The sequence below is a fragment of the Exophiala aquamarina genome (assembly GCF_000709125.1).
Source record: "Exophiala aquamarina CBS 119918 chromosome Unknown aczIA-supercont1.3, whole genome shotgun sequence".
NCBI lineage: Eukaryota > Fungi > Ascomycota > Eurotiomycetes > Chaetothyriales > Herpotrichiellaceae > Exophiala > Exophiala aquamarina.
In genome coordinates, this window is record NW_013550585.1 from 1,690,227 (window position 1) to 1,707,200 (window position 16,974).

At 50.1% G+C, this 16,974-nt stretch overlaps 6 protein-coding genes across 6 annotated transcripts; 2 read left to right on the forward strand and 4 right to left on the reverse strand.

Annotated features, from left to right (window-relative positions):
- Positions 1 to 1,536: 1,536 nt before the first annotated feature.
- On the forward strand, positions 1,537 to 3,090 carry A1O9_04207 (uncharacterized protein; the record flags this gene model as incomplete). Its single annotated transcript, XM_013406499.1, has 3 exons — positions 1,537 to 1,833; positions 1,957 to 2,133; positions 2,227 to 3,090. Exons 1-3 carry the CDS (start codon positions 1,543 to 1,545, stop codon positions 3,088 to 3,090), a joined length of 1,332 nt encoding a protein of 443 aa, XP_013261953.1. The 5' UTR covers positions 1,537 to 1,542.
- A 517-nt stretch (positions 3,091 to 3,607) lies between these two features.
- On the forward strand, positions 3,608 to 4,022 carry A1O9_04208 (uncharacterized protein; the record flags this gene model as incomplete). The annotated part of the gene is made up of 2 exons (XM_013406500.1): positions 3,608 to 3,765; positions 3,833 to 4,022. 2 exons carry the CDS (start codon positions 3,608 to 3,610, stop codon positions 4,020 to 4,022), a joined length of 348 nt encoding a protein of 115 aa, XP_013261954.1.
- Positions 4,023 to 4,159: 137 nt separating this feature from the next.
- On the reverse strand, positions 4,160 to 6,419 carry A1O9_04209 (carboxypeptidase D; the record flags this gene model as incomplete). Its single annotated transcript, XM_013406501.1, has 4 exons — positions 4,160 to 5,750; positions 5,873 to 5,945; positions 6,016 to 6,235; positions 6,285 to 6,419. 4 exons carry the CDS (start codon positions 6,417 to 6,419, stop codon positions 4,160 to 4,162), a joined length of 2,019 nt encoding a protein of 672 aa, XP_013261955.1.
- Positions 6,420 to 7,148: 729 nt separating this feature from the next.
- Positions 7,149 to 8,871, reverse strand: A1O9_04210 (uncharacterized protein; the record flags this gene model as incomplete). The annotated part of the gene is made up of 4 exons (XM_013406502.1): positions 7,149 to 7,442; positions 7,502 to 8,033; positions 8,090 to 8,591; positions 8,646 to 8,871. 4 exons carry the CDS (start codon positions 8,869 to 8,871, stop codon positions 7,149 to 7,151), a joined length of 1,554 nt encoding a protein of 517 aa, XP_013261956.1.
- Positions 8,872 to 12,409: 3,538 nt separating this feature from the next.
- On the reverse strand, positions 12,410 to 14,194 carry A1O9_04211 (uncharacterized protein; the record flags this gene model as incomplete). The annotated part of the gene is made up of 1 exon (XM_013406503.1): positions 12,410 to 14,194. The coding sequence occupies one exon, from the start codon at positions 14,192 to 14,194 to the stop codon at positions 12,410 to 12,412; it is 1,785 nt and encodes a 594-aa protein (XP_013261957.1).
- A 1,178-nt stretch (positions 14,195 to 15,372) lies between these two features.
- Positions 15,373 to 16,646, reverse strand: A1O9_04212 (alpha-ketoglutarate-dependent 2,4-dichlorophenoxyacetate dioxygenase; the record flags this gene model as incomplete). Its single annotated transcript, XM_013406504.1, has 5 exons — positions 15,373 to 15,448; positions 15,507 to 15,664; positions 15,719 to 16,099; positions 16,181 to 16,390; positions 16,497 to 16,646. The coding sequence occupies 5 exons, from the start codon at positions 16,644 to 16,646 to the stop codon at positions 15,373 to 15,375; spliced, it is 975 nt and encodes a 324-aa protein (XP_013261958.1).
- Between the last annotated feature and the right edge of the window lie 328 nt (positions 16,647 to 16,974).

Consider the following 16,974-nt stretch of genomic DNA (forward strand, 5'->3'; position numbering starts at 1 on the left):
AGCCATTCTTCGAAACTAGGTTCGCGCTTCCCAATCAGGGAGAGGCTGAGGCATCGTAATTAGATAGAAAGCCAAATGGCCAACGGTTGATCGGTCTTTGGTTTGCTCAGCTGGTGATCGTAATCGGGTAGGGTTGAAAAACTCGCAGAATGGGCCAAAAATGGAATGGTGGGAAACCACACGCTAAGCCAGACATCTTACCGTATACGGCAGCTATCACGAGGTTACTTCGGTTAAGGTGGGTATTATCCAACGAGAGGGTGAGCGCGAGCCACTACAGCTCCAGGGTGCTTCGTCATTACTGAGACTTGAACCACGAGTAGTACAGCACAGTGCATACTTGCAATTTGTGCTGTTCCTTGTAAATAGGCGGCAGTGCAACGGCATGTTCAGATTGATACCCTTTGTGGCATGTTTGACGAGGTTGTGGCTGGGGAAAGCCAGTCACCCACGAAAATGAACGTGGATGACTCAGCAATGTCGTTACAACATGGTGGTCTTGGCGCCAAGGCCACGAGATCTGGCTCTCCAGAGGGCTGGAAGACTCAACAGTCTACGATTCGACTTGGATGTTCTCGTAGGGACATCTGGAATCATGTACAGTAGCATGATCAAATACCTTTTCTTGTCTTGATCTTTCCATCCTCATATGGACACTTTGCCTAATCTCTAATAATGCTGCGCGGTCATGGCGTCTTGGCCCGCAAACAAGAACGACACCTGTCAAAAGCTCCTCTATTTGGGAGCCTGGCCTCGACCATGAAGCAGTCTCGCGACCAATACAGCGAAGTATGGCCGCAAGGCGTTTTCAAACGGGTAGGCCATGATCACTGCTGTCTTCAACATCTCAATCTCCATGTCTTCACCCCTTTCGTGGATAATGGTGAGCTGTTATACGCGGCCAATGTGTTGATGTTACCGGTAATTGTGCTGTCAGGCAAGCTGTCACAAAGATCAGCTCCAAGGTACATTGACAGCACACGAAGCCGTCAAGCCCGCGCACAGATTGTCTTTTGAAATTATGCCCATGACGGTTCACCCAAATCAAGTATTGACATAGCTCTTTCAAGAAATGATGTCTTGTCACTACTCAGGTAAGTGCGCTTATCTGGGCCTGCTCATCTCAGAGCTCTCCACGCAGAAGCTGCTACCACAGACCTTATTCTGCTCTCGCCCAAAGACACTCTGATACGTGCCATAATGGTCTTCTCGCTTTGGTAGCTGAGTACTTCCAGTCTAGCCTGTTCAGCTTTGACCTTTGATGAATGAGCAGAACGTGTTGGTGACGCCTCTCCAATTTGCTCTGACACTCTTTTGAACTCCACGGATACTCCCCTGCACCCATCCCCTATCTAGCATTGATGAATTATTGATCACAATTAAAAAACAATGGTTCTCCCAATCTGCTTTATCGATTGCTGCTATCATCCTCTTCACAACAATCAACAACAACAATAACATTGATCACCACTGAGCCGACAAGTGGACTCTGAATCTTACAGCATCAAATCAAACGAGGCTCTGGCTCTCCCAGACCTGATTATGGACCAATCACACCAATCAGGCTTTTCATTGTTTCCAATGCCGCCTACACCCCCGGCAGACAAACAACGTGTGATGAGACTATTGAGGGAGCAACAGCAGATTGCGAACGAAAACGTACCAAAGCATCTACTTGCACCAGCTGGCCAGGCACCACCACCACCGATTCCAGCACAGCTGCGTCCCGCTCCACTGAAACTCCGTAAGAAACGACCTGCACAGCTCAATCACACTCACCCAAGACCGACCCTTAGGGTGATCAACCCAGATCCTCAGTCATCAGAAAGCTCAGTTCCGTGCTCGGCGACCACCACGAATCATCTCGGCATTCTTGGAAAGAATGGAGTGGTAGCTCGAACGGATGTCGTCCCACCTACGCCAGTGTGTTCACCAACTCTTGGAAATGATTTCCAGACGTCATGGCCAACCCTGCCAGTTCAGGATAATTGGCCAGCCCCGAAAGATGCTGAATATCAGCCCCCACTGAAAAGACGATCGCACAGGGCTAGTCAGTGGCTCGGTCCGAACGGTCAAGTCGATCGGAAGAAATTGTCGGTCTACCTGAGCAAGGTGCTCGATTCTTCGTTTCAAGTGATCGATGTTCCTGATCGTGAAAACTTGCTCAGCTCCCCAACTCTGCTTAGCCCACCACTTGGCAACACTGGCCACTGGGGTAAACGCGAGAATGATCAACCATATGTGAGACCTTCAGCCTTGCCTACCCCGGTCTCTGAAGACTCCATAATTGCTTCCAAACAGAGGCAACCTCGATATCCTGGATCATGCCACGTGCAGGCTCAATGTGCGTGCCCTCCAGGCGTTGCATTATGCCACAGCTGCTCGTCTGAGGAGTTCGAACAATTTCGGCGGCGACAAATTGAGCACAAGTCGAACCCCAGCGTCAGTTCCACGAAGTGTATCATGTCAGTGCCGAGGGCACGATTCCGAGGCACTCTTGCTGATGTTGTGGAGCCGGAGCCACCATCATCACCACCCGAATTGATGTACGATTCAGAAGAGAGCGAGGAGTCAGATTGGTCTTCCCCAACCATATCGAGTGACACAAACACCTCTGCTCCGTCGGTGCCAGTCACCCCAACACCTGCTCCTCGCAAAAATGCAGTGCCTCGGCAGAATGCTGTCTCGAGGCCCAACGTACCATCCTTCTCTCTCCCATTTACCCACGGAAGGCAAATCACTCCCCGGATCGTCCGAGACAGCACAAACTGCATGTCGGGAGATCCGTTTGCCTCATCGCCAGCCTCGACTGTCCCCACCCTTGCCAGCATCTCAACCATCTCCACCTTCGCATTCGACTTCTCCGAGAAAGACGATGAGACTGAATACGATCCATTCGAGCAGGGAAGTGAATTGAGCGAAATCAGAACGTACCAACCCATTCAGAAGGCTAAGCCCCTGCTGGTCCACTGTCGCGGCCCTTCTCCGCAGTCCATCAAATATGGCCATGCCTACAGCTATCGCTCTAACCGTAGTCCCCGCTCGTATCAGGTCTCAGAGGACAGTGGGTATTCTACATTTCGTATCTGAAGTGGAACGGATTTTGGAGAAGAAATTAGCATGATCTGGAGGTGAAGCGGTTTCCTGCTGAGGCGTTTGGTGGTTGATAGTAGCTTATGTACAATTAGACGGGGGGCGCATTGCGACCTCAAACCCCCTATGGCGTGTACCACAATTGTTGATAGAATGGAAATACATAGAAAACATTTCATTGAACTTGCAAGGCTTGCCATTTAGCACTCTCCACCTCGAGCAGAATGGCCATGAGCTGTAGGATTCGATTGCCACATCTGCTTAGATCTTAATCTGTCATGAATTATGTCGGCGGCCAAATATTCGTCGGGAGATGATATCCGCTAGCGTTTGGCATTGAATATGGAGAAGCATGATGTAACCGTTTCACCCATGACGCGAACATTTTGGCTGGAGCAAAAGTCTAATGTCCAGGCAGCTCAAGAAGAAACATTTAGATGGACATGTGCTCGTCAGCATCCCTTTTTGCAAGCACTGCACAGCTCTCACTAGAAACATTGCACCTTCAGCGACGATGCAATCCGCGATCTACCGACGAGCCCTCCTTGCACATCGGGCATACCATGCCACAAAGCTCTCCCCCCTGTTATCCCCATCACCAAGACTCACATTCAGGAGAGCCTATGCAGACGACACAACCACGAGAGTGAAAACCAGAAATAACCTCCCTATGTATGCTGTTGCCTCCTGTCTACTTTTAAAGCATGAAAGCATAAAGGGTTCTAACAGCAACCAACAGTATCGCAGGCGGGGCCCTAGCACTGTGCTTCCCGCTATACTATATCATGCACAGCGACAAGCCCGCAGGCTCAGGCCAAGCGGCAATCAAAGAGGTGCGGAGAGAAAAGGGCACGGCCCGTGAGATCCGGGATCCACGGGATAGCGAGGTCAAGACGTTGGAGCAGAAGAGGGCTAAAGAGGGGCGGTAGACGGTGGAGGTGGAAAGAACTGCGAGGGACGGTGAATTCAACTTCGTGTGTCCTCTTGTGCCTGGGTAGTGAAAGGATGGCGTAAACTAATCAAGTAGTGTGCTCGTGTTTGTACCGTACCCACTGCACGACCTGATTTAGAGCAGAATGGCTGCTACAGCAATTAATGCAGACGTCCAAGCAACCAAGCCGGGTGCTTGCACGAAAATTCCCTCATTGCCAGCTGCTGCCGTCCCGCCTGTACTTGCCGTTCCAGTAACAGTTGTGGTCCCGTTCGCTCGTCCCTGATCGGAGCTTGTCGAGTTCACAAGCCCTGGGAACAGTTGCGACGTGTAATTGTCAATGAGGATGTAGTTCTGGATCACAGCGCTGCCATTGATAATGCTCTCAAGCTGATCGTCAGTGCAGGTGGCACCCGGATTGTAGGAGTAGCACACGGGCGGATCGCTTTCTGGGGCGACATTCTTCACGGACCAGGCGTCGGCGAGGCCCGTTGTGAAATAGCTCGCGTTCTTCGCCGTGTCGAGGTCGCCAGTGGCAATGTCGCGGTTGAAGATCGCGCGGTGGAATAGTGCATACGAAGTTTCGGCTTGGTACGCGGGGACCTCATGCCCGGCGTTGAAGACGCGAGAGAAGCTGAAGTTCCCGTGCTGTCTCACCAGGCCTCCGATGTACGTCGAGTTGACAGTGATATTCGCGTATCCCGCGGACGCGAATGCTGCTGATTGTGAATAGTTGACGGCCAGGGATACTGCCTCGCCGCCAATCCAGTTACAAGCGTAGTCTCGATCGCCATAGACTAGTGCGACTTTGACTCCGTCTTCGATTAAGCTAGAGAGCTCCTCGAGATGGCCGCTGCGGACGTAGTCGCCTGTCAATTCGAATCCATAGTAAGGAGCGTTTCCTCCCGGGTTAGTGTAGTTGACTGGGACGCCCAACGCTTGTTGGACGTGGGGTTGGTTGAGCCAGCCAATGTAATAATTGGGAGGAAATGGATCTGGATCGATGGCAGCGATGTCATAGTAGTTTCGCCCAGAGTACACGGTGTATGGTCCCTCCATATCCCCTGTCGCATCGCTCGCATTCACGCATGCCTCGTTGACGGTCACGTTATTTCCCTGATTTTCCGGGTCGCTCTCTGCCGCAAGCTGACGGCATGTCTCAATCAGCTCGCGAACTCCACCGGGAGCAGTGAACGCAGCCACCGCCTCCTCGTAGACAGTCTTGTTGATCGCTTCGATGCCATAGGTATTGTTGTACGCCATTTCAGGATAACTAGGCTCTTGAACAAGAGAATCAACACAACCATTGATGATACCCAGCGTGTCAAGATGGATCGGGTGCGTCTCGCCCACATCGGTCCAGGTCCCATTCGCGATTTTTTCATTCTGCTCTTGGAAAAATGCTGCAAAGGCGGGTCCGTACTTTCCACCATAAGACTCCGTCCAAATGCTGACACGGTCGTCATTAGGTTTATAATCGGGAAAATTTTGAAACCAGACCTGTGCAAAGTGCCACAGAGCTCTTGCTGCGTTGCTTGTTCCATTGACACTTGAGTTGATCATCTGGCTAGGAAATGTGCCGACCAGAAACGTGTTGTTCTGCTCCGGGACTCCGTCGGGGAAATCGCTGATTATCACATCACCAGAAGGATCTAGCAGATCCTGCGTGCCGTTGCTCAAGACGTCATAGCCGAGACCGACTTGATTTGGTTGATCAATATAGAGCCTATCGAATGGAGTTAGAGGGAAAATAAATAAAGATTAGCCATGAGGTCAAGGTCAAGGTGCCGGGGGGCGGATAGGTTTTTGGGATTCGTGGTCTAGTCAGATTCAGTAAGACGAACGTACATGTTCACTTCATTGTTCCAAGACCATGGATTGAGAGTTGTCGAGTTCGAATCGTAGTTGACATTGCATGGGCCTGTGACCAAGGAATCAGCTTCTCTTGGGGGAACAACCTTCAAAAAAACAAAAAACAAAAAAAACAATACCGTTCTCCTGAAGCAGACCAATCATTGACGAGCTTCCTGGACCCCCATTCATCCAGATGGAGAGTGGAGCATTGGCGGGATCTTTCCTAGATTCGAAAAACCAGAAGAATGTGTTGATGGTGTAATTTTGAAAGACTCCCAAATCGTCAACGATGCCTGGAGGCAGATGGACATAGCCAGCGTATGACCGCACCCCCGGTGTTGTTTCGCATAGTCCAGGCTACACGGGTTTTTAGACTCGATGAAAACAGAGGAGTTGCCTCACGTACCTCTTTGTAGGAGACAAACACGCCGTCTTGGATTTGAGACTTCACCACTGTGACATTCTTTGGCTCTGCTGGAAAATACTGGGCAACAGCAGAGGCGATGAGAATAAACACAATTTGCAGAGATGTGAGCCACATATTGACAGCAATATGAAACAGCCACAACAGAAATGAGGCCGTTATGGAGAGGTGAAAGAAGGTCTGATGTCAAGACTTAGCTCAACTGCACCTTATCAATTCACGAATCCTCCGTCCAGGGACTTGCAACGCTAGTAGTTGCAGGGTAGCAAGCCCAACCTTGGAGTCTCCATGACTGTGACGAAAGTATCGTGAATTCTAGCCATACCAATCCTACCTTGTCCCCACATAGTGGATTAGATGTATGTCGTTCTGTTGTACCCATCTCGCCCATCCCAGTCATAAGAGCTTGATTAGAGGGTGCAGGCATATGACGGTGGGTTGTCGCCTTACCGCGCACGGTGTTTGACTCTTACCGTGCAGTTGTTCACTCATGAAGGCAAGCTAATAGTTTCTAGTAAGCGTACACCACAGGATGGGGGTTCTATAACCAGGTTATTGATGCGTCGATAAGCAAGAGAGGAAGGTTGCATCCGCCAGGAAGCTTAGGATCAAGAAGCTTGAGGCTTATCGTTGCCTAAACGATCCGTGCCGAGGTGCTCCGTCCCTGGTATGGAGTATGAAGTACTCGTACTTAATTAGTGCTTGGTACGAAGCAACCGAGATAGACTTGGCCAGTTTGCCATGTTTATCATTGAGATCTCGGTTCTGCACACTCACACCCTATCTTCATATGGAAAGTAGATCTCCGAATCCTTGTGCAACATCACCGATCCTTACTGCACCCTTTCATCTCCTTCTTGTACTCTCCTTTCTTGGATTTTTCGCCTTGAACAACTCTTCCAGCTCCTCCAAGCTGCGGCCCCGTGTCTCGACAAAGAAGAAATATATCACTATAACCCCAAAGGCGTCCCAAATGATGTACAAAATGTAGAATTTGTAGCCGCTGTTGGCGATGGCCACTGGAGGAACATAGGTGTTGAGCACCTTGACCGCGTTGTTCATAAAATTGAGATAAGCCAGTCCTTTCGCGCGCGTTGAGAATGCCAATACCTCTGACGGATACAATGACTGCATCGGTGTCTTTTGTCTTGAATTAGCCGGGGACATCGTGATCTGAGGATGATTGTTGAACCACTCACCCAAGCAAAGGCAAAGACTACCAAGAAGACATATAAAAAGGCGACTCCTGTTGCTCCCACGGCTGGTTTACCAGCTTGTCTGGCGGTACATGCTGTTATGACCGCGACTGATGCCGACATTCCAGCCGAAGATGCCATCAACACCTTGCGGCGTCCTAGCTTCTCCACGAAGCGAAGGCCGCAGAGAGCGGCAACCATCATGATAGGTGTCTGCAACGCATTCAACAAGAGCTGAGTCTGCACACTGGTAATACCCGCTGTTTTGGCCATCAATGGGAAGTAGTAGCTCGTGGGCGGCAGATCGAGTTCTCCAAACCAAGCAATGCAGGTGACCAAGAAAGTTCGATATCTGGCCGCTCGGGTGTTGAATAGCTCTCTGAAATCCCAGAATCTTTTGTCCGACCCGTCCAGCTGGATAACTTCCAGCATCTCCTCAAGCTCGACTGTCACTACCAAAGAGTCCGGATTTCCGTCGCCGTGGTATTTGACTAGGATTGCTCTGGCTTCTTCGAGACGATCGTGGGCGAGCAGCCTACATTTCGCGTTAGTCAGCCTTGCTGTTTGGTTCAGGTATAAGACTTGACTCACCACCTAGGACTCTCAGGGATCATCCAGACAAAGCACAGAATGGCCAGGGAGGGGGTAGCCTGGACTGCCAGAGGGACTCGCCAGACAAACGAAGAGGACGTTTTACAGAAATACAACCCGTATTCCAACCAGGTCGACACAATTGTTCCCAGGAAAAAGCAGGCTTGATATCCTCCCGTGAGTTGACCTCTGTACTTCGGATACGCCATCTCAACGACATAGCTGGGGCCAGCAGTCTGAACAATCACAGCGCCAATACCTAGCACGAATCGCCCACCTTCCAGGGCTGAGATATTCTGTGCCGCCGTCTGCGCCACTGCTCCAATGATGCAAATGATGGATCCGATCGCCATTCCAGCTCGGCGACCGTATTTGTCGGAACAGGGCCCGGCGACGAAAGCTCCTGCTACATTTCCAATCACGTACAAAGCAGCCACTAGGCCCTGGTTGTTTTTGTTGATTCCGAAGTAATCCACGAAGCCTGGCATGGCCGAAAGTCCACCTAAATGGAAAGAATCAATTCAACTCTGCAGGAGAACTCTAGAAGAGCACATACCAAACGTGTTAGCGTCAAAGCCGTTCGTTGCGCAGCAAAGATATGCAACAAAGATACACCCATAAAGTCTGAGAAAACTTTTGCGCAGCGGTTTCGGGCTTTCTTGGGCCAGTGCTTCTTCCATTCGAGATATGAGGACTCCATGATTATCCCGGAAGCCTACCTGGCCATTTCCGTGTTTCTCGATATCTTCGGAGTGGCTGGAATCTATGACCTTGTTATCCATTTTGAGAGGGCTGCGGGAAGGTCTTGGTTGAGTCTGAAGCTTCGTCGAGTTTGCGCGCGTTGGACATCTCTGGCGATGTTATAGTTCAAGAGTACTGACAGAATGAGCATGTCTTTTGCATAGCATAGCCTAATGTCTCCACATCCTTATTATTGAGTTTTAGCCTTTGCTTGTTGTCCGCTACCCCAGACAGGACGAACACGCTATCATACAGGGGTCTATCTTCTATTCTCCTCACGGAATTGGAGCCAATCCGTATGCCAGAGGCGAATCCCCTCGGCCTTTGTCTTGTCTCTACAAGTCACAGCTCTAATTATCGTGGTTTTACTCGCCATTTCGGATAAGTCGGCATGGAGAACCGTGAATTCAAGCTGTCAAGTCATAGTCCGTCCACACGAGAGCAAAGCCTTTGCTATAGATGTGTCCCTTTTTCGAACACTGATGTAAACGAGCAACAGACGCCAAGGACTTTCTGTACAATTAACCAACACTAAGCTTTGAGATCAAGAGTTCCACCGTAGGTGATGCCGCCTTGTGCTCATCCCCTGTCCGCCTAAGGCGGATGAAAGACCGCCCGTAAGGGCGCGGTGTATACCACGCGTCTTGCACAGCGAGGTATTGGTTTAACTTGGTCCTAATTGATTGTGCTCTTCAGCGCTGTGAAGAGCTGTTTGTGACGGATGATACTTCACTTGACTTATTCGTTCCTGTTCAGAGATGTTATGAATTTCATGCCTTTACCTTTTAGCATTTGTAGGAGAGCTCAACTTTTTGGATCTTCCATCATCTTTCCTTCTCTACAACATCAGCACGAAATTGAGTTCCGACCCTCAGGCACGTAGGCTTCTCCTGGTTCTGTCCCTCTCCCGCTTTATACAGCTTCGCGATCACGTAGCATGTGACTTCAGCTTCCGCTCCGTTTTCATTGACCTTGACTCGGACATTGCTAGCATGATGACCGGCATCCATGCGCCCAATGGTGCCGAACGAATCGTTCAATATACTCTATGCCCTTGGTTGGAGGGAGGAGAGGCTAGAATGATCGACTAGCGCGTCGAAAATGAGACTTGAGCGGAGGAGAATATTGTCATTGTCGTTGAGGGCTTGAGAAATACGGTAGATTGCATCATTCGCTGGCTTCACGCGGCGTTATGCCTGGACCGAGATAGATCAAAGTTGAATTGGATGCCATGGATCAAAGTGTCGTGTGGTCAACTTCCCGATATTTGCAAGGAATGGTGTCTTGAAGGATGCCTCTTTTGTTGCCCAGAGGCAAGTGCCCAAATAGTTCTATTCCGACATTGGAATTTCCGAAACATAGCTCCTGACAGCAATACAATGCCAGATTTCATCCTGCCCATCAGGTAGTAGCGTTTTGGGAGCTCATAGATAAAAGCCCAGGGCTCAATACAAAACTGTGCCGCATTATGAATGCCTTCGACCCAGCAGACGGCCGTTGTCATCACTTGGTCGGTTGGGTAAGTCAGGACGAATCTCATCTAACACGCCTCCTACGGCAGTCATCTAAAGGGGAACGGCATAAATCCATCCAACTGCTTGGTCGCCGTTTGATGAAACCGCCGTAGCTGACAGGGAGAGTCCTCGTTCACTTCCATGGTATGGTTTTAAATTTTTCTCTCTCTTGGGTGACCCAGCGGTTCGGACATTCTCAAGTCCGCGCTTCGCCTGCAGCATTCCGGAGTCCATTCGCACCCGCTGATAGGGCGTATCTCGGCGGTGCACCGGCCTTCGTTATGGACAGGCAATGAGAGTCGCTTACCCGATTCCTTCATGGAGGCACATCGTATACGTGGAATCGGATTGTGATGGCCAGCGGGATGAGGCGATCATGGAGAGCACTAAATTCAAAGCCAGACCATGTCCATGTGGGCGAGATGATGAAGAGATCGCAGCAAGATCAACTTGAAGATGTGATTGACACAAGGCTGAGGCCATTCCTCTTCGGAGACTGCGTGCATGCAGGCTGCTGCGCCCACATTGCTCAAGTGACAACATAATTGATCAATATGTTGACATATTGATTCCAGCACATGGGCAAGGACGTCAAGATAGTAAAGGTGATCCAGAGGTGCGTATTAGTCAAGTTCTAGGAGTTGGATGAGATCGTTCTCAGTCTAATCTCCAACGCTACCACCTATGATTGTGCTGTCCCCCCCAATATCAATCTGTGTGCAGTATGACGTCCTGAGATTAGAGTTGACTCAGGAAGTCTTGTCACGTTGACATCGTGGACAGACTTGGCAGTGTTCTTCAGTCTCACCTTGTCTAGTCGACCCGATATCTGGCATCTTCATCGGCTGGGATGTGTCCCGAGAGAATGTCAATTTTGGAGTTCGGGCAATTTAATACTTTGGTTTGCACATCAACGGTAGCACTCTGGGCGCAGACTGCAAAGATGCCGAACTATCTGGCATTCGTTTGCGCCAATGACGTCTCTTGTTCTCACTGAAGCCATACCTAGACCGCTGGGTGAACCGTGTCAGCTTGGGACCCTGGATATCTCCCCCAGCCTGCCTCGTCCTGACCGATTCTCCGGCACTGTAGTCCGTGCTTTGCAATAGTTTCCTCTCCTTTGATCCAAGTCCGACCGGACATACAATGCCATCGCACCAAAATCCAAACTCGAATTGAGTTATGGCAGCCGACGAAGGATCTGTCGGAACCAGGTTCCTGGGATTTCCATGTGGTGGACGTGCGTGCTTGTGCGTGGTTTTCCCCCCCTTCCAGACCGGCGAGCTGGATCTCGTGCATTAACCAGGCTGAGTCTTAGCCCGTTTTCATAGTCCTGTGTGGTGAGGTAGAACGTGGATGGGAGGACGGAGTATCGCTCCACGAGCGAGCGAAGATAAAAATATGTTAAAGCTGAGGAAATCGACTCCGTTGAACATGGCTTCTAACATTCCAGACCACACCATTGAATTGTCTCACTGTTCAACTTTTGATCGTACATGATGGACCGTCGCTTCCCACTTCGCTTCACTTCCACCCTGCACCGCCTTTCTAGCAGGCTTTCACAAGATCTGCGACGAAACAGAAAGTCTCTTCCCGCTGAAGACAGCCTAGTCCCGGTTCAATCGTGGTCGAGCGAACTGCGGAGCCGGAAGAGCCGCGACAAAGCAAAGATACAGCTGTACTCCTAAGTTCACTATGCTCACAAAACGACAAGCCAGAACCCACTCTGAACTCCAGATTTCCCACAAGAGTGTGCGACACTTGTGACCTGGAGGACCTGAAGGAGAATCTTGCATTTGCCGGCATCAGGAATTCTCGCCTCTATGAATTCCTATGACTAGGTCTGCTTCAGCCCTTCGATCTTTTCAATAGACATTCAACTCTTCGAGGCGTCGCCAGGTCTTAAGTTTTGACTATATTTGGACTCGGTGGTTCCAAGAACAATCGTCTTCCGAGCCCCACCTAGCAGGGCGGAGGCCGGTGCTTGCTTTATCATCATGATAAGAAAGTTTCACCCACAAGACGGAGACGAGGATGTGCATTGCTGATAATGCCCACGTTTCGCTCAAGAAACCTTGCCAGCCGCGACGGGCAGTGACATCGCAGCCTCATCTTTCATGATCATCTTCTCCTCCATCGCCCTACCCAGCGCAACACATTTCAGATCAATAAACCGATGAAACAAATCGGCCATCCAGATACACGTGGGTAGAACGATGAGATATCCCAAAACCCAAATGGTGCCAAGTTCTCGTGCCGTCAACCTCGCTTCGGCTGCATATACCTGGCCAGTCATGTACTGTGTGGGCGCCAGCTCGGCCCGTCGCTGGCCGCTGCCGATGACGAAGACGTACAGGGAAGGCAGGATCGAGTATCCTAAGCTTCGGATCACAAAGCCGTGGATAAGATAGAACGCGAAAGATATCTGACCGAGATATGCAGAGACAGGGTTGCAGAGGATGAAGTTGATTATTGGTGTTGAGGATGCATCGCCGCTGATTGTGCTTGTGAAGGTAATGGGCCACACAGTGAGAACAGCACCCAAGGCACGCAGAGCATCCCCCTGCTGTCCGGTATTCATGTATGCTGGCATGTAGTGGAAAAAGCCCCTGAAACCTGGTGTTTCTTCTGCCCATAGTAGAGGCATCGAGAGCAAGTAGAGCCCCAAAAAGCAAGCTACTGTCGATATAATATTTGAGATAGCGAAATAAGATGCCACTCCAATTGGTAGCCTTGCTTGTAGTGAAGCCCAGGGCTTGGCGGTATTTTGCGTCACAGCCGAGCTGGACGGCGGTTCCTGAGGTAGCCTGAATCGTGCCTTCAGAAGAATATCCAACTCTGCAATAAGAAGTCCGAAGAAAAACAACCCATGATTTTGATGGCTTGTGAGCCAACACCAAGCGACAAGCAAAGCATGAAGTAGGACTCGATAACGAGTCCAAAGCTGACATGTAGCCACTAAGACGAGAAACAGCGCCAACGAGCAGTAAAACTCGGTAGGCATTGTCCAGAGATGGCTATCGTATTTTCCGTAGTCTGGCAGCTCAAAATGTGTGCTTGGATCCAGAAGTTTTTGAGTAGCGCCGATGACATCCCAAAACTGCTGGGAAAACGATGGATAGAGCGGTGGACAAGGTTCGAAGAATCTGAGCTGAAACTCTTGAGACCAGGAATTCTCTTCCCGAATTGCGACGCTGTTATGGAAAATGTGTAATCTCACAGCCACTAGGTATATAAACATCAGTGCAATTGGTGGTAGGAAAATCCGAGTCGCACGTCGGAGCACTGCAGACGAAATGAATCGATGAGCAGGGACTCCTTGATGCACCATATTCAGACATTTCACAGACAGTACATAACCGCTGAGAACGAAGAAGACATTAACGTGGCTGGTCCCTGCCCAGAGGAGATACCAAAAAGGTCGATGAAAGAGATATTTCATGTTCGTCTCCCATGAGCCGCCATCATTAGAATCGGTCAAGGCGAAAGTCCAGTGCATGTGCATCACCATCAAGCAGCACAGACCTCGAAGGCCATCGAGCGCAGATATTTTGTTCCCCGACGAGGTCTTCGCTCGTGGTTTGTGATTGAGGCTGTCCGTGACAAAACTGGGTAGAATCCATAGCGGCGCCGCAAAAGACGAAGTATGCCGACGCAGCCAACTTCCAGCATGAAGAACAATGCCTTGAACGGGGAGAGATACATATCCGTTGAAGTTCGAGGTAGATGCGGTGGCAGCCCGTGTATTCTGCGAAGAATTATCTCCTCCAAAAGTTTGATCGATCTTATGCAGCCAGTTTCGGACAAAGTCCCTGGCATGTGATGCCGCCCGCGGCAAAGAATGATCCATGATCAGAATTTATCCTCCGCTTCTTCACTCCATCATGCGAATATTGACTGATATATTTCCAAACAGCATTGATGGATGTCTAGTAGACATACGACGTTGTGTCGACGAACAATTCAAGGCCGCTGAACCCCGAGCTGACGGGACCGAGTCAAACAGGTCAAGTTAAACATAGCCACTGTCGAATTTTAAGGAGCGGCCGAAGACAACCCTCTGGCTTAGCGAGCCTGTCAGAATGGGCATCTCATTGACATCTGCCAAGGGACGATTCCCAAAGAGAGAACATCCTACAGTGCAATCGTAGCCGTCGTGCGTGAAGAGCCCTGAGGATGGGTAAGCGGAGCATCGCCCAGAAGTGTGGCTCCGCTATCGCGCGTCGCTATCCTTACCGAGCCACTGTCACTGGAGTAGCATCTAGTTCTCCGTAGATCTAGGCGGTGCTCAGGGGCCATCTACCCACAAAATCGAGCTTTTGGGGGCTCGTAAACGTGCCAGCTGTGCTAGTCTAAGACGCCTGATGTCGAAAGAAACGTGTGCTTGCGGAATCAAAGATAATCGTCGCGTTTCGAGTTTCGTTAAGTGCTGGGCTAACCTGACTTGCAGTTTAGCATATCAACGCCTGGTCTAATTGTGTTCACGGATTCCACAGTTAAAGTGATCATGTCCCGTTGGAATTTCTAGGCTGTCATTTCGCATTAAATCATCCTATCCGCACGTGCATACTGAATAGAGATTTAAATCCGAGTTCTTGAGGCGACGCGTTCAGTGTGCACGTGATATACACCTACACCGTGGTATAAAGGCTGCCACGGTGTCAGCGTCTTCGGGAGGGATCCTTCCTTGTGGGCACTGTTCCATGGGATGGCACAACGTCTGTATCAACATTCGTGGCATAGTGAGTACACAAACACTCGAAGTATCATTCAAGTTCTCAACGAGTATCATTGGCTTTCTATGCTATCCATCAAACCAAACGAAGATTGCGTCTTCATCGTGGCTGCTCGTCGACGCTCCAGCTCGGTCTCCATGATTGATGATTGATGTTTCATCATGCGTGTAGCAAATATTTCAAATTCCACGTCCATGCAAGAAAAGATTGCCAAATCCACGCAATTCTGTATCTTACGGCTATGAGATACTGCCACACTTGACTGCTATGACACAATGCCAATCTGACCGGCTCAGGGCAAGCCCATCCTCACACTGGACTTCTCATTGAAGCCCCAGGCATCCTTACCACCATCATGGACGGTACACCTATCAAAGAGTAAGTCCTCTGTATTCGATACGACCAAATCTACACTCTCCAACTCACCTTCTCATATCACGGGCAAACTTCTCCATAAATGTCCCCTGCCCGGCCTTATGCATCACGCCGGTGTTATCCCAGAGAACAAGGTCGCCCTCGTTTTCCCATTCCACGCTGTACACGTACTTCTGCTGAGTTGCGTGCGCGAGTAGCTTCTCAATCAGCTCCGTGCTTTGGGGTTCCGGCACGCGCTCAAAGGGTTGTTCTTTGCTAGGCACAAAATCCTTGGACCGCGGTGTCCGGTATTCAAGGTGGTGTATGTGGTTTGCAATGTACATGTTCTGTCTACCACTGGGGGCATGTGTTTGCACGACGCTGTGTCGCCCAAACGGATAATCCTCTGGGTTAATATCTTTCAACCATGTACTGTCCACGGGGGCGGCTTTTCTGCGCGAGTGCATTATACTGTGTGCGCCTATGTACTCGTTCTGGACGAGGTCGTTCTTCAGATCTTCGGGGAGCTCTTCGAATGCTGTCCTTGTATCTGCAAAGTCGGTGTTTCCCCCATGCCCTTTGGGAGGGAGCGAATGGGCACGAAGCAGACTAAAGCCGGCTCGCCGCGGGTTAAAGCTGGAGTCGACGTGGAAGATCCCGTTGCCCTTCAATGATACAGTCAGGACAACACTCAAATGCTGATCCAAGTGCGTATACTAAGAGATCAGGGCTTTCAATCTACTTACGAGTCCCATGTGATGCCTCTTGCTGCCGATTTTCACCAAACTCCCATCATCCTCGAGGTTGCTGACATCGAACAGCTCGTCGAAAGCAAACCGATTCTTCCTGCCCAGCGCTATATACGGCTTGATGTCGTCCAAGTCGCCGAACAAGGCCGAGAAAGCCACATGGCGGGCATCGTCGAGCGACGCGTGCCGGAAAATCAACACGCCATACTGTTTAAAAAATCCCAAAGCTCATTCATCAGAAAGCTCATGAAACATCATAATAGGAGATGCAATTCCTCAAATTAATAGAAGGGGGGATGGAGGCAACACATACGGCAACAATAGCTCGATAAATCTCATCGAAGACCTCCTTTTCCACAGGCCGCGAGAAGTCTACGCCTGTGACCTCGGCCACGAATGTAGCACCAAGCTGCTTCACTTGAATATGCTTGTATTCCGTATCCGTCGTCGTCGCGTGAGGCATATTGAATCGCGAAGTGAGTGTTTCTTACCGTGCCCCGAGAAGGATAGAGTAGAAGAGGAAAGGGGTGATTTTTCGAAGGGGAGGGCTAAACAGTCAGGGAGCGAAAGAATAGAGATAAAACATTCCTTGCCCTCTGGAGTCCTCGGTCTCTTTATCCGATAGAAAACAGAAGACACCAACAGCGTTTGGTTTATCGGTTCCAACTGATACTGATACTGCAGATAGATAGGTATGAGATTGCGCTCAACTCCGGTCTGGTGCTGCCTCCTAGTATATATAGTAAGCAGTCGGCACGATCAAAGCCCCAAGCACACAGTGTCCCATGGAC